The sequence below is a fragment of the Cotesia glomerata genome, linkage group LG1 (assembly GCF_020080835.1).
Source record: "Cotesia glomerata isolate CgM1 linkage group LG1, MPM_Cglom_v2.3, whole genome shotgun sequence".
Lineage (NCBI taxonomy): Eukaryota > Metazoa > Arthropoda > Insecta > Hymenoptera > Braconidae > Cotesia > Cotesia glomerata.
Window position 1 is genome coordinate 22,414,187 of NC_058158.1, and position 18,069 is coordinate 22,432,255.

General features: G+C 30.7%; 1 protein-coding gene across 1 annotated transcript; it reads left to right on the forward strand.

The window, feature by feature from the left end:
- The first annotated feature begins 4,622 nt into the window (after window positions 1–4,622).
- LOC123260595 lies at window positions 4,623–9,641 on the forward strand. The gene is made up of 2 exons (XM_044721782.1): window positions 4,623–5,379; window positions 9,492–9,641. The coding sequence occupies exons 1-2, from the start codon at window positions 4,934–4,936 to the stop codon at window positions 9,514–9,516; spliced, it is 471 nt and encodes a 156-aa protein (XP_044577717.1). The 5' UTR covers window positions 4,623–4,933; the 3' UTR covers window positions 9,517–9,641.
- Window positions 9,642–18,069: the final 8,428 nt, after the last annotated feature.

Genomic DNA, 18,069 nt, shown 5'->3' on the forward strand with positions numbered 1-18,069 from the left:
CAAAGACAGGAACATAAAGGATTTATGCATATATAGTATTGAAAGGATTAAATGAGAAAAATTTACACTAGTTATATCACATATTCTTTCAATTTATTTCTTCAATATGTACAACATTATCTGATGGTATTTGTAATGGTATGGTTGTCACTAAAGCCTTATGGTAACTAAAATATGAAACATAAGTTCTTGTTTCAATATTTTCTAAATAACGTGTAAAAATGGCATCTATTGTGGTTCCGTATTTAGTTGTCGACATGTTAGGATTATTATTTAATTGCAGACTAAATTTTTCATATAAAAAGTTAATTAATGGTGTCGAATCGTCAGATGCAAAGTTTACGTTAAAATCACCACCTAAAAGAAGAGGTATTTTATCATAATCTGTATTAGTAAAAGCAGCACCTCCATGGCTATATGCAAGTAATTGTTGATGAAGAAAAGAAATAATATTGTTAAGCTTTTGATTGACAGATATATACACTGCAGCGAAGGTAATTTTTTTTCCATCAAGAGATTGACATTCAGCAATACAAATATCACTAGTTACTGTTGCTCCCAATTGCTGTGATGATGATTGCATTGCTGTCATATGAATATTTGGCGTGACAATATTACACGTATTATTATTTTCGTTCGAGTAAATTCCTACTCCTCCTGCTCGAACATTTGGTCGTTTAAATTTTACTATACAGTTGAAATTAGGTATACTTATATCTTCAGAGTCATTTAACCAAGTTTCAGATAGAAGTACGATGTTTGAAGCCTGTATAACAGAATTTGTTAGATCCTGAGAATGACTTCGAAGACTTTGACAGTTAAGAGTGTATACAGTTAATCCATTATTTTGGCGTATGAAATTGAGAATTTGCTTATCTATTGTTTCCAAACAGTTCATTGAAAGTCTTCGGAATTCATCTTGTAAATGAATCATTGTCGTTGATGGTCTTCTTCCATGATAAAAAGTCAAATCATTACCACTTGTAGTAATGAATAATCCTTCGATATTAGTAACTCGTGATAAAGCAACGTATACTAATGATTGAGAATGTTTCTTATCGTATTCGTAGACAATTTCAGAGTATGTGCTTCCTTGAGACTTGTGTATTGTCGCACAAGCATAAACTAATGGCAGATGTAACCTTTTAACATTAATCGTTTTGTTATTATTTAGTGGTATTGTCGACGATCTTCTTCCGATTGGTACAGCTGTTTTACTAATATTATTAGCCGCAACATGACCAGCAACTTTTTTTCTAATTTTTTCACCAGTTTTCGGCGAATCGGGAAACTCAAGCCATGCAAAAGTTATCTCTCCTGAATCATCTCGTTCAATGCATGCTAATTTTCCGACAGCACCATTAGCTAAACCATCTGAGACATCAATATTTGTTGTTATCATATAAAAAATACCTTGTACAAATACTGTTTCATATGGTAAACCTCCAATGTCAATAATTGACATTTTGTGCAATTTCTGTCGTACAAAAAGCTTGTTGTTCTGTTGATGTGCATCCAGTATAAATGTCTTGAGCTATAGAAATATGTTTTTCTGAAGATTCATCTAAAATTTTTTTATTGTAAGTTTCGACAGCGTGGTTTGTGTTGTATAAACGTATTCCACGGGGACATTGTGTGTTGGCTTCGTCGACAGTAAAGAATCGCGATTGTATTAGTTCCAATTCATGACTTTCTAGTTGTTCACCGTTACCAATTTTGGTTAAAATTGATGAAAATAGTTGATTAGCTTGCCTCATTACTTCCACTAAAGCGTAAAATTTAAGACTTCTCCACAGAATTGGACTAACAATTGTTTGTTTTTGCTGTTTATAAATCGGCGTAGCTCTGACTGGCGGTAATTGACGCAAATCACCAATTAAAATCATGTCCAATCCTCCAAAATTAGTGTCGAAGTTTCCCGTAATTTGTTTTAAGCGTGAATCAATGTGTCCAAGTAATTCAGCACTAATCATGCTTATTTCATCAATAATTATAACTTTTACAAATTTAAAGAGTGCTCGATACTGATGAGCTACTTCAATACTTAAGGGAAGTAACTTTGAAAGAGTAATCTTGAATGCTGTATGCACCGTGGTACCATCAATTGCTACAGCGGCTTTACCAGTCGAAGCACATGCAATGTATGCATTGCATAAACCATCAGTATTTGTAAAACGATTATAAATATCCATGATAAGCCGGATAACAAATGTTTTGCCACAACCAGCTGGGCCAGTCAAGAAAATTTGAAGAGGACTTTTATTTGGAGATAATAGATGTGATATTACATGTTGTAACAGTTCAATTTGTTTGCTGTTTGACATTCTCATCAATTTACAAAAGTCTGCATTTGACATCAAATTTTCTTTTTTCTTGGCAATGGGTCCAAGTTTGTTCAGTACAGCCAAACGAATGTCAGCATTGATATCTGAATTCGCATTTTGAAACAAATGTTGATATGGATCAGGTTCAGCGCATCTGGCCGCTGCATCTTCAACATCATCATTTGCAAGATTAATATCATTACGACACAAATTGCGACAAATTTGAATCGTCTTTTGAATGTCAAGATTTGATTCAAATTCTCGTCGACTATTTAAAATCAAATCCTCGTTTTCATCATATATTTGGATGAATTTCAATTCCGACAGAATTTCTGCACCTTCGTTGCGGAAAGTAAAGTGTAAGGACACCATTTCTCTTTTATATTCGTTTAAATCTTGTGCCATATCAAAGTTACGATAGCGAATAATACGTTGTTTATTTCTCTTTAAATAAGTTCCGTTGCTCTGAACAGTATATTTTGCAACAAACTGAGCGAGTGTGACATTTTCCAAGTTTTGATGTCGCTTTCCATATTTGTCGAACCAATCATCACGCCAAATATCAGTTGAATCATCTCCAACACCCATTGCGTCTAATTCTTTTTGAGTTTTTCGGATTCTCTGCCGATCAGTAGGCCACATTGTGGGAATAGTGGTTACAACAGTGGAACATTTGGACATTGGCTCTCGTAAAAGATACCAAGCAGCTTCTTGACTTGTCATCTCTACACTATTTAACATATTGACTCCGATTTTTCGAGTAACTTCAACAATATCAAACTCTGGATGTTCATTCATAATTTCGATAATGAGACGTTGAAGATGGCTCACTCCTCTGTTGGTTTTATTGACGTACTCGGCGACGTAAGCGGCACAAGAATACTCTTCCGTAATAAATTGAATATCCATGTTAGACTTCACAATATTGAAAAGAAATGGATTAAATGGATTGTGCCATTTCTCATGTGGCTGGCGTTTTAAAAATACTCTGGGTCTATTGATTCCAGCTCGCAATATATCATGATAGTGGTCATCTGAATGTATATCGTTGTCTTCATAAAATGCATCCATATCGAGATAGTCTTTATTTTCAAGATTTAATCTTATACTCTTGTAATGATTAGAATAATGTTGAAAATCCGGTTCTTCTTTCTGCATAGGTGATAATATAATGGTTCTTTGACAAGGAGTAAAAGGAGCCTCGAACCTGCACTTCTGTGGTCTATTGGCAACAATTTTTTTAAAACACGTAAATGTGTGCTTGTGGATCTGAAGTTTCATGTTACCTGATGCTTCTTCAGATGAGACTGAAATTAAGTAATCAATTAATGCTAATAAATTAATGCTTAATAAACGCTCATATTATTGAAGTGAAACTTCTTTGCGCGCGTTGAGGGTAAAATTTCAAGGTCGCGTCACAATAATCATAATATGAGCGTCACAATAATCATAATATGAGCGTCACATTAAAGGACGCATATATGTACGTAGTCGGAGAGAAAAAGATAAAGATATAAAGGAAAACTATACTTTTACACTTTAGAAATGTTATTTTCATGTGCGCATGCGTTGTATTTTAGACTGTAGGTACACTGCTCTTAAATATTATTATTATTATGTATTTTATAACCTCGTGTTTGTTTATACTGTTTTATTCATTCAGATATTTTTATAGTAACTAGCGGTAAATATTTATTGTTCGTTGACAGTTAATAAGAAATCCTTGTTGATCAAGCAGTTGTTCGCAGTAAGTAATATTTTATCTATTTCTTTTTTCATTAATACTTATTATTAGATTTGAAATAAATGTATATCAAGTAAGGTATACATTATTTAACTCATGTAATGTTAATAATATATTTATTTTTTTATATTTAATTGAATAATTAATTATTTTAATAATTACATTTTTCTTTTTATTTTGATCACATGAATATGCGCAAAGTACCATGTATAACCTACATTCTCTATATTGCATTCTATATAATATTTATACTATCACTGTTGCCTGTCATTAATTAAGTTCATTATCTATTTTTATTGTTATTAAATTTTTTTTTAGTAATTAAAAATTTCAAAAAATAAAATTATAAATTCTTTTTATTTTAGTTTAGTGTTTAAATAAAATTACTATATAACATAACGCATATGTAGTAAATTCGAAAATTTCTAATTTTATTTCATTTTCAGAAAATTTAACTACATACATTGATCAACAATCTATTAGCTGCACTCCGATATCACCTAAAAAAAAACGTAAAACACCAGCAGAACGTACTCGTGAATATAGAGCTCGGAAGAAGGCCCGAGAAAATCCTGCAATTTCAGAGCCAACCTGCTCTACGTCGATTGATGTTCAAGTTGAAGTACATCAAGAACATTCTGTTTCGGATCCACCAAGAAAGTCAAAAACACCAGCAGAACGTAGTCGTGAGTATAGAGCCCGGAAGAAAGCCCTAAAAAATTCTGCAATTTCAGAGCCAACCTGCTCTACGTCGATTGATGTTCAAGCTGAAATACATCAAGAAAATTCTCTTTCGGATTTACCAAAAACGTCAAGAACACCAGCCGACCGTAGTCGTCAGTATAGAACTCGGAAAAAATCTACGATGGTCCTTAAAAACTCAGTACTAAATGCTCCATCTACTGAAACCTTTTCAACAGATAATCCGTGTACTAGGGATCAAGAGGGTGCAATTTTATCTGAAGCAGATTTTATTATTAGAGACATTCCAAATACTACAACGACGCCAAGTATCAACAACGTTACGAGAGGCTTCCAGGCTAATGATTTGCGTGTACCTTATTCTACTTTTTATCATCATAAAAAAGCTCATGACGAGTTTAAGAATAAAATCATCAATAACTCGTTCGGACATATTTGCTCAGTCTGTGATAGGTTGTGGTTTAAAAGGGATCTCAAATCTGCATCTAATCAACATCAACAGATTTTAAATACAATTCTTCCTCTTACATCTATAGAGAAGATTGCTTTATGTACTACGTGCTTTACATCATTGAATAAAGATAAAATTCCAATGATGTCAGTGTATAACGGGTTTAAATATCCACAAATCCCCGATCATTTACCACCATTGGATATTTTATCTGAAAGACTCATTTCACCTCGTCTTCCTTTTATGCAGATTCGACGTTTAAGGCATGTGAATGGTCAGTACGTAATTTTAGGACAAGTTATTAATGTTCCAGTATGCGTTGATACAATGATGAAAAGTCTACCAAGAAACGTTGATGACGATTACTGTATTAATGTTCATATTAAACGAAAAAAAATTCATAGATCCAGTTATTTACACGGTATGATTAACAAGCGTACTATAAAAGCTTGGTTACAATTTTTGTTAAAATCTCCACTTTATACAATGTATGAAATAACATTGGATCAATCATTTTTCGAAAACGACTCAATCCCAACTAACGTTCCTCTAGAAGATATAAGTGAACACATACCCATTGAAGAGAGTTTAACTGCTCAACAACATACACTGTTATGGAATGAGGATCAATACTTACGTATTGCACCAGGAGAACAAAATACTCCACGGAGTTTGTTGTTCGATGAACATGCGGAAGAGCTTTCATTCCCATCCATTTACTTGGGTCAATTTCGGAGCTTCAGAGAAGGAGTTAAGGCAACACCATTCACAATAGCTTCAAGTGAATTACGAAGATCTGATCGTCGAGCTGTAACACCGTATCATCTTTTATATGTTGCAATGAAAATTATGCGATTAAGAGTTCGTGATTCTCTTACTATTGCGTTTAAACATGTTGGTAAAAATACAGCAGTCACTCGACAACAAATTGAGGACGAACAATATATTAATAACTGTATCGAAACCAACCTTGCTTTTCTACGATCAATTCCAAACTCAACATGGTATTGGTCTAATCGTAAAAAGACCTTTTTGCTATGATTAGGCAACTTGGTAAACCAACAATTTTTTTGACAATTAGTGCTAATGAAATCGGCTGGACGGACTTAATTCAAAAATTGTACAAATTAAAACATTGTGGAGTCGACATTACGCTAGAAGCTGCCGAAAACTTGCATTATCTGGAGAAAACGACTTTAATTAATGAGGATGCTGTAACTTGCGCGATTCACTTGAACAAGTTAGTGAATGTTTTGGTTGCTATTTTGCAATCAAAAAAATTTAGTCCTTTTGGGAAATATTACGTTGTAGATTACTTCAAGAGGATTGAATTCCAACATCGCGGAAGTCCACACGCTCACATGTTACTATGGTTGAATAACGCTCCGGTGGATGCTCTAAATAATAACAAAATTGATGCTATAGCATTAATTGATTACTTAATTTCAGTCTCATCTGAAGAAGCATCAGGTAACATGAAACTTCAGATCCACAAGCACACATTTACGTGTTTTTAAAAATTGTTGCCAATAGACCACAGAAGTGCAGGTTCGAGGCTCCTTTTACTCCTTGTCAAAGAACCATTATATTATCACCTATGCAGAAAGAAGAACCGGATTTTCAACATTATTCTAATCATTACAAGAGTATAAGATTAAATCTTGAAAATAAAGACTATCTCGATATGGATGCATTTTATGAAGACAACGATATACATTCAGATGACCACTATCATGATATATTGCGAGCTGGAATCAATAGACCCAGAGTATTTTTAAAACGCCAGCCACATGAGAAATGGCACAATCCATTTAATCCATTTCTTTTCAATATTGTGAAGTCTAACATGGATATTCAATTTATTACGGAAGAGTATTCTTGTGCCGCTTACGTCGCCGAGTACGTCAATAAAACCAACAGAGGAGTGAGCCATCTTCAACGTCTCATTATCGAAATTATGAATGAACATCCAGAGTTTGATATTGTTGAAGTTACTCGAAAAATCGGAGTCAATATGTTAAATAGTGTAGAGATGACAAGTCAAGAAGCTGCTTGGTATCTTTTACGAGAGCCAATGTCCAAATGTTCCACTGTTGTAACCACTATTCCCACAATGTGGCCTACTGATCGGCAGAGAATCCGCAAAACTCAAAAAGAATTAGACGCAATGGGTGTTGGAGATGATTCAACTGATATTTGGCGTGATGATTGGTTCGACAAATATGGAAAGCGACATCAAAACTTGGAAAATGTCACACTCGCTCAGTTTGTTGCAAAATATACTGTTCAGAGCAACGGAACTTATTTAAAGAGAAATAAACAACGTATTATTCGCTATCGTAACTTTGATATGGCACAAGATTTAAACGAATATAAAAGAGAAATGGTGTCCTTACACTTTACTTTCCGCAACGAAGGTGCAGAAATTCTGTCGGAATTGAAATTCATCCAAATATATGATGAAAACGAGGATTTGATTTTAAATAGTCGACGAGAATTTGAATCAAATCTTGACATTCAAAAGACGATTCAAATTTGTCGCAATTTGTGTCGTAATGATATTAATCTTGCAAATGATGATGTTGAAGATGCAGCGGCCAGATGCGCTGAACCTGATCCATATCAACATTTGTTTCAAAATGCGAATTCAGATATCAATGCTGACATTCGTTTGGCTGTACTGAACAAACTTGGACCCATTGCCAAGAAAAAAGAAAATTTGATGTCAAATGCAGACTTTTGTAAATTGATGAGAATGTCAAACAGCAAACAAATTGAACTGTTACAACATGTAATATCACATCTATTATCTCCAAATAAAAGTCCTCTTCAAATTTTCTTGACTGGCCCAGCTGGTTGTGGCAAAACATTTGTTATCCGGCTTATCATGGATATTTATAATCGTTTTACAAATACTGATGGTTTATGCAATGCATACATTGCATGTGCTTCGACTGGTAAAGCCGCTGTAGCAATTGATGGTACCACGGTGCATACAGCATTCAAGATTACTCTTTCAAAGTTACTTCCCTTAAGTATTGAAGTAGCTCATCAGTATCGAGCACTCTTTAAATTTGTAAAAGTTATAATTATTGATGAAATAAGCATGATTAGTGCTGAATTACTTGGACACATTGATTCACGCTTAAAACAAATTACGGGAAACTTCGACACTAATTTTGGAGGATTGGACATGATTTTAATTGGTGATTTGCGTCAATTACCGCCAGTCAGAGCTACGCCGATTTATAAACAGCAAAACAAACAATTGTTGGTCCAATTCTGTGGAGAAGTCTTAAATTTTACGCTTTAGTGGAAGTAATGAGGCAAGCTAATCAACTATTTTCATCAATTTTAACCAAAATTGGTAACGGTGAACAACTAGAAAGTCATGAATTGGAACTAATACAATCGCGATTCTTTACTGTCGACGAAGCCAACACACAATGTCCCCGTGGAATACGTTTATACAACACAAACCACGCTGTCGAAACTTACAATAAAAAAATTTTAGATGAATCTTCAGAAAAACATATTTCTATAGCTCAAGACATTTATACTGGATGCACATCAACAGAACAACAAGCTTTTGTACGACAGAAATTGCACAAAATGTCAATTATTGACACTGGAGGTTTACCATATGAAACAGTATTTGTACAAGGTATTTTTTATATGATAACAACAAATATTGATGTCTCAGATGGTTTAGCTAATGGTGCTGTCGGAAAATTAGCATGCATTGAACGAGATGATTCAGGAGAGATAACTTTTGCATGGCTTGAGTTTCCCGATTCGCCGAAAACTGGTGAAAAAATTAGAAAAAAAGTTGCTGGTCATGTTGCGGCTAATAATATTAGTAAAACAGCTGTACCAATCGGAAGAAGATCGTCGACAATACCACTAAATAATAACAAAACGATTAATGTTAAAAGGTTACATCTGCCATTAGTTTATGCTTGTGCGACAATACACAAGTCTCAAGGAAGCACATACTCTGAAATTGTCTACGAATACGATAAGAAACATTCTCAATCATTAGTATACGTTGCTTTTATCACGAGTTACTAATATCGAAGGATTATTCATTACTACAAGTGGTAATGATTTGACTTTTTATCATGGAAGAAGACCATCAACGACAATGATTCATTTACAAGATGAATTCCGAAGACTTTCAATGAACTGTTTGGAAACAATAGATAAGCAAATTCTCAATTTCATACGCCAAAATAATGGATTAACTGTATACACTCTTAACTGTCAAAGTCTTCGAAGTCATTCTCAGGATCTAACAAATTCTGTTATACAGGCTTCAAACATCGTACTTCTATCTGAAACTTGGTTAAATGACTCTGAAGATATAAGTATACCTAATTTCAACTGTATAGTAAAATTTAAACGACCAAATGTTCGAGCAGGAGGGAGTAGGAATTTACTCGAACGAAAATAATAATACGTGTAATATTGTCACGCCAAATATTCATATGACAGCAATGCAATCATCATCACAGCAATTGGGAGCAACAGTAACTAGTGATATTTGTATTGCTGAATGTCAATCTCTTGATGGAAAAAAAATTACCTTCGCTGCAGTGTATATATCTGTCAATCAAAAGCTTAACAATATTATTTCTTTTCTTCATCAACAATTACTTGCATATAGCCATGGAGGTGCTGCTTTTACTAATACAGATTATGATAAAATACCTCTTCTTTTAGGTGGTGATTTTAACGTAAACTTTGCATCTGACGATTCGACACCATTAATTAACTTTTTATATGAAAAATTTAGTCTGCAATTAAATAATAATCCTAACATGTCGACAACTAAATACGGAACCACAATAGATGCCATTTTTACACGTTATTTAGAAAATATTGAAACAAGAACTTATGTTTCATATTTTAGTTACCATAAGGCTTTAGTGACAACCATACCATTACAAATACCATCAGATAATGTTGTACATATTGAAGAAATAAATTGAAAGAATATGTGATATAACTAGTGTAAATTTTTCTCATTTAATCCTTTCAATACTATATATGCATAAATCCTTTATGTTCCTGTCTTTGAAATCTATGAACTATTAATTAATAAATTTTAAATTGAGTTTGCCAAAGAAGTTTCACTTCTAACATGTGTACTCTGTACACACGCTCTTTTTTTTTCGTTAACTGCGTTTTATTGTGATTTTTTCAAAGAGAAACAATTAAAAATTGTTAGTTATCTGTTCATTTCATTTTTATTTTTTTAATACATAGTATGCCGAGGTTATAATAATTTCTAAAAATATTGCAGCGAAACGCAGATCAACTCAAAAAACTTTGGTCAAATCTAAAAACAAAACAACGGAATATTGTTACTAAAAGATCGTTGGTAGAAAGTAAGTAGTTTTAATAGCTTTAATACTTAAAATATATATTTTAATTAATATTTTTAAAATCATCTTAGCTCAACAATCTAGGAAAAGAACTAAAGGAAGAGAAAATCCACCCAATGAAGACGAGAAATTCTATAGAAGCGAAAGGTTAAGAAAAATAATAAAGTAAGAAGAGAAATTATTTCAACTGAAATGTCAACATGAAGAAGAGATACATAATCTAACAATAGAACACCTGAAACAAAAGTATAAATTAGAGATTCGTGCAGCAACCGCTGCAGCAGAACTAAGTGAGTTAAATTTATTAAGACAACAAAATAAGAATTAAGGGCATGATTGACATGATTTCTTCTGGATGTTTCTAGTTTATTTTTAATTTTTATAATAAATAACATAGAAATGTAAAGATAAAAATTCATCGTTAGTTTGAAAGATTTTATAAGGTGATAGCAATTTTTAAAATACAAGTAATTTTATACTGTACGTTAAAAAAACTTTTTAAGTGCCAAGGGCTAACAGTATTTTAATTTTAAAGTGCATTTGAATGCAATTGTTAACTATATTGGAGTGTTAAGCCCGTAACTTTTTATTAAAGCATGTAATTTATTATTCAAGTTAACAAAATATTTAATGGCTTCAAAATATAAAATTGAGATTTACAATGACGCGATCTTAATAATCTAAGGTCTTGATGAGAAGTGTCGTTACACAGTTTTTCCGATGAGCTCCAAACTCCGTTCTTCTCCCACCATAACTCCCATACATATATCCGCTCTTGTACATTTATAAGTACACATATTTTTACTACATATAAATGATTTTTACACACTAATATATAATATTTTCTATTATATTCACATATATTTATTTATAAATTATACATATTGTAGTGCATTAATATTCGTATTTTGCAAATTAGATTAAACTTATTACTATTTCTGTCAATCTATAATCTAGTAAAAGTATAAAATAGTTTAATTGTTAATGAAAGAGATAAATATCATTTAATCATATTATTTTATAAAATCTTATTCTTTTAACATTAATTAATAGTTATCCACAAGTTGGATACAGGATATAAATTGTTAATTTAGTTTTTGTATATTTCATTGTAATATTATATCCAAGGAAGCTTAACATAAGTATGTTATTTAACGATCTTATTTTTTTGTTACGTATTTGTTACGTTATTATTTAGCCGTTGAAACAAGGGATCATAGAATTTTTCTCACACGTGTCTTTTATGACTTTTCCTCAGAATCTCAAGTACCCAAGGTTTCTCAGAACTCAACTATAATGTCCCTTTGTACTCGATAATAACTTATATTAATTTGAAACAAAATATACTCTATATAATAAATATTCTACGATACAGAACTTAAACTTTCTAATTTGGACAGTCTTCACTATTTAAATTATGAATTAATAAAATAATCTAAATTACATTTAAATTTGCACTTCACTGGCTGGTAGCGTCACCTGCTGAATGCATCTAGAGGCATTGCAGTAGACCGCACTAAATGTGTTATGTTGTGATGCACCTAGTGCGTCCAGCAGGTGACGCTACCTGTTATTAGAGTGCTATCTATTATGAGAGCGCGAATTCAAATGAAATATTCAAATTAGTAAATATTAAATGATTAAAATTAGTTACATTTTATATTCGAAGTAAATATTAAAATCATTTATTTCATGCTTTTACTCTTACCAGTTGTAATAAACATCTTTTAGTTAACTCTGTTTTTTTACAAAAGAAAATAAAATAAAATAAAAAACATATTTCGGTACAAAAGGACATTGTAACCGAATTCTCAGAACCCATAAAAAGTACTTGAATAATTCAAGGACTATTTTTCGCCACATGGAACTTAAAACCCTATGAGGAAAAGTCGTAAAAGACATGTATGAAATTCAATAGACCCTTGTTCTAAAGTAACAAAGAATAATACAAAACCATATGTAACTAAACAAAAATAAGATTGTTAAATAACATTTACTGTTAAAATCTAACTTTATATAATATTGTAGTTAAGCAAAATTAAGTTAAAATAATTAATAATTATTATCTTGTATTTAATTTATAATTAATAATTATTATTTAATTAATTTACTATTAATTTATTATTAAATCATTATTTAATTATTATTTAATTTATAATTAAACGATAATGTCTATTCTTTTATACATGATAATAATTAAACTGACTTATAATTTTATTAGAAAATCCGATTGTAAAATAATAGAAATAATATTTAATTCAAGTTATTAATTAGTCAAACTCAAACATTAATCCAACATATTATAAATAATATAATATATATATTTTTATGTTATAGTTTATTATAATTTTTATTGTAATTTAATTTCAAGTTAATTATAAGTTAATTTTTATTATAAATAGATTTTAAAAGGGTCTGTTAAATTAATAAAAATCGTTAAATAAACATACTGACTGTATTGCTAAAAGTGTATATTAGTGAAGTCCAACTTTCAGGCCGATAGGCTGAAATAAATACATATAGATATAGAGAAAATACATATTAGTATATAAGGATCATTTATATGTAGTAGAAAATGTGTGTGCTTATGTATTCCTTAGAGTGGATGTATGTATGTATGGAAGTTATGGTGGGAGAAGAACGGAGTTTGAAGCTCTTCGGAAAAACTATGTAACGACACTTCTCACCGAGAGCTTAGATTGCTAAGATCACGTCATTGTAAACCTCAATTTTATATTTTGAAGTTTTTTAATATTTTGTCAACTTGAATAATAAATTGAAACCAACTAAATAATTTTGATCAAAATTGATTAACGTATAAATAGAATTCTTTTATTTAAAATGATTCCTTTCCCGCGCTGAAACCGAGTATTTTAATCACGAAGCCTAGATAGAAGGAGAACGATCGGCATAGGCTTTCTCGCCGTATTTGCGTCCGTAATAATGAGGAAACATCGGGTACAATATTTGTCCGCAAGGCAGCGGTAGTGTTAGAAAGTTCTGATTTTTAGAACATGTTTTAATGTAAACATTATATTGTGTTATTGAATGTTGTTGTTGTCATAGTTAACAAATAAGCGTTTTATAAAATTCAAAATGGTTAAAAATTGTGCTGTGGTGAATTGTAAAAACAGTAAAAATAAAAAAAAATGTAAAAAAGATTTACAACAGGATAAAAACTCCTTATTTAAGCTGCCAAAAGTAAGTATAACCCCAAAATTTGTAATTTCATTGATAAAATTATAAGATTTATAATTATATTTATTAATGTTCATTAATTTTAAGTACATTCCCATTTGGAAAAGAATAAAAATTTTAATATCATATATGACATTTAAAAAAATTAATCACTATAGGCGCAAGTTGCAGCAGAGAAGTGTCTGTGATTGAAACTTATAATTTTATTATCAATGCAATTTAATCATTATCATTAATAGTCTTGTATACTGAAATTAATATTTTGATAAGTAATTAGAAAATTTCTTTTTCTTTGGTAGGACCCTGATATTGTTAGACAATGGAGTCATATTTTGGGACAAGATTTAGTGTCAGATTCGAAAGTTGACATTTTTATTTGTGATTTGCATTTTGAAGAAGAATATATCCGTCGGAAAGATATTATTATTATCCCTGGCGGTTTTGTGGTCACGGTGAAAATACTATGGAAAGTCGGTAGTTCCCTCTATGGTCAACAGTGAGAACTTAGTATTACAGTAGTAATTTCACGGTGAAACATTGGTGACTTTGTTTCATTTCACTACTGTTAAAATATGGTATATATCAGATTATTAGACCTTGGTAAAATGGTTCAAATGACATTTTTATATGGCAACTATGGAGTGAAACCATAGTAAAAAGTTTATAAATGTATAGTTATTTGACAGTCAAAGCACTGTTGTTACACAGTAAAATAGGAGTGAATCCAAAGTCGTTTCACCGTCGTTTCACTGTCGTTTCACCGTCGTTTCACGTTCCTTCCTTTGTCGAATAACGCTCCTTTGACCGCCTTTGTATAACCTACTCATAAAAAATCCCATTTGAAAATGCTAAAATTCTCCAAAATGAAAAATTTAGTATTTTTAGGACAATAATAATTTTAAGTAGTATTTACGGATTTTTTTTTAACTTATTAATTACTAACTCATTGATACACTACTAAGCCTGTACAACCCGGCGTGAGTTATGAGCACTGATGTTCACTGAAAATTAAATTTCAGCTCACACCGGGACTCGTACCCACGCCTCACCAGTCTCAAGCAAGCATGACGAGCGTTGTACCGCTTAGCCATGGGACTGTCTACTAAATGGTAGTGAGTTTGAATGAATATTTTTAGACAGGGGCAGGCAGTTTTAATTAAAAGTTGATGAAATTTTCTTTTATATTTATACCATTATAATTAAGGACGTTTTTCATGGTATCTTGAAATATCCTGATTCTGTAAAAACATATAATTAAAATTTTTATTTCATAAGCTTTCCTTCATTTGTGTTTGTCATATAAATATTGATGTGATTATTAAATTTATTAACTGTCGAATAGTGTCAAAAATAAATATTTTTTCATCACTCTGTAAGTTATTATGTTTTTTCAGCTTTTAACGCTGACATTTTTAAATGTATTTCGGAACAGTTATTTGAAATCAACTGTGGCCTTGCATTGATGATATACATGGATTCTTTTTGAATTTATTATCACCGTGATAAGTGACGTGTTATTTTTTTTAATCGAGCGAAAAGATATTAATTTGTAAATGAAATTTTTTAAAGCGTTTATTTAAAAAATTTTTTTATTCTGAAAATTAACTACAAATAACTAAATTTAATGTGAAATATCAATAGAGTTCAGCACTCTACACTGTTTATAAAATAATAATTGAACAGCATTTACATCATTTGTCCGGAAGAAAACGAACGAGTATATACCGTGAAAAGAAGTTTATTTTACCGTGAGTTGACGGTCGAACGATCATCGAACCATAGTAGGTCCACAGTGATATCACTATGAGTTTATAAGGTGTTCACTTTGAAAAAATCATTTTTCCGCAGTAGAAGCACGCCATACTGACAACAGAAATGCTAAAGTTCCACGAATTAGAAACGGTCTTTTCACCATAGAACTGCTGATAAGTCAACATTTATCTACTATCCGTAGTTAGTGACGCAATAGAACGAATATACTGTTTTTCGACAGTGATTTCACCGTACTACAACCCTAACTAGATAGTGAAATAGCCGTCACGTGAAACGACCGTGAATCGACCATCTTTTCACTATGGAGTCACCGCGGATTTACCGTAAGCATGAAACTGCCAGGGATTCCTAATCAAGAACCGTTTGTGTCTGAACGAAAGAAAATAATACTCAAACCTGGTGCCATCCCAACATTACATAAAAATATTAGCTCAACAATACCTGTTACAAATATTTCTGTAAATGCCAATACAAACGTAAGAAGTCAATTGAAAATTATATCTACGTAAATCAAAATTTCAGCTGTTAAGTATTAATTACTGTTTTTAATATCATCGATTTTATTAATTTCACAGGAAAATGATACATTACATTCAAGTCAAATATTGCATGATTATGAATGCATAGAAGTCAAGAGCTCTCACTAGAAAGCACCGAAAATCCGCGAAGTTAACGTGATTAGTAGTTTAAAAAAACCTATTTATTGATTACGAATTCAATTATTACTTATTTATATTTTTGTTTTTCTTGAAAAGTTTATTAAAAATCTAACTGTGTTAATACTATTAAAATACAATTAATAAAATATATATTTTTCCTGAAACCTAATTAACTACTTCATTTTTTTTTATCATCTTCGATTAATTCTTTCACAGCCCATCAGGTAATTATTTATTATTCATTGTAAGACTTCATACTATTATTGTGTGTATATTTATATATTTATGATAAGAAATTTTTTAAACTCGATTTTACAGCTTCAAAAATAATTCTGTTAATATTTGTCAACATTTTCATTTTGGTTATTATTACTTTTTAAATTACTGTTATATATTTCTACACGATATCAATTTAATATAACATTGATTGTTATAAATATTAAATTATTATTTGTTTGCTAATTCCCAGTTATTATTAACTTCTTCTTGCTATTATTTTCGATAAATATTAAATATACGTATTTTTTTCCAATAATTAATGATCAAAATTTATTATTAATAATTATTTTTTACCATTTATTATTTGTCTTCAATTTTTCATTAATTAATTTTCTAAGGAACAATTATACTGTTTCAAATATCCGACCTGTCGAACCGACGCGCTCTCTACCGACATTTTAAGTCCCCCTATCATGCCTCGTATACAGAGACGCGTGCATAACACAGCGAGCGTGCTCCTTCTATCTATGTTATGCTTCCATCTAGTGGATGTTATTTTTATTTATTGAAAACTTTACTTACTGTAGTTCTTTCGCCCGGGAGTATTAAAATACTCGGTTTCAGCGCGGGAAAGGAATCATTTTAAATAAAAGAATTCTATTTAGACGTTATTTAATTTTGATCAAAATTATTTAGTTGGTTTCAATTTATTATTCAAGTTGACAAAATATTAAAAGCTTCAAAATATAAAATTGAGGTTCACAATGACGTGATCTTAGCAATCTAAGCTCTCGGTGAGAAGTGTCGTTACATAGTTTTTCCGAAGAGCTTCAAACTCCGTTCTTCTCCCACCATAACTTCCATACATACTTCCACTCTAAGGAATACATAAGCACACACATTTTCTACTACATATAAATGATCCTTATATACTAACATGTATTTTCTCTATATCTATATATATTTATTTCAGCCTATCGGCCTGAAAGTTAGACTTCACTAATATACACTTTTAGCAATACAGTCATTATGTTTATTTAACTATTTTTATTAATTTAACAGACCCTTTTAAAATCTATTTATAATAAAATTAACTTATAATTAACTTGAAATTAAATTACAATAAAAATTATAATAAACTATAACATGAAAATATATATATTATATTGCTTATAATATTTTGGATTAATGTTTGAGTTTGACTAATTAATAACTTGAATTAAATATTATTTCTATTATTTTACAATCGGATTTTCTAATAAAATTATAAGTCAATTTAATTATTATCATGTATAAAAGAATAGACATTATCGTTTAATTATAAATTAAATAATGATTCAATAATAAATTAATAGTAAAGTAATTAAATAATAATTATTAATTATAAATTAAATACAAGATAATAATTATTAATTATTTTAACTTAATTTTGCTCAACTTCAATATTATATAAAGTTAGATTTTAATAGTAAATGTTATTTAACAATCTTATTTTTGTTTAGTTACATATGGTTTTTTATTATTCTTTGTTACTTTTAGAACAAGGGTTTATTGAGTTTCACACGTGTCTTTTACGACTTTTCCTCATAGGGTTTTAAATTCCATGTGGCGA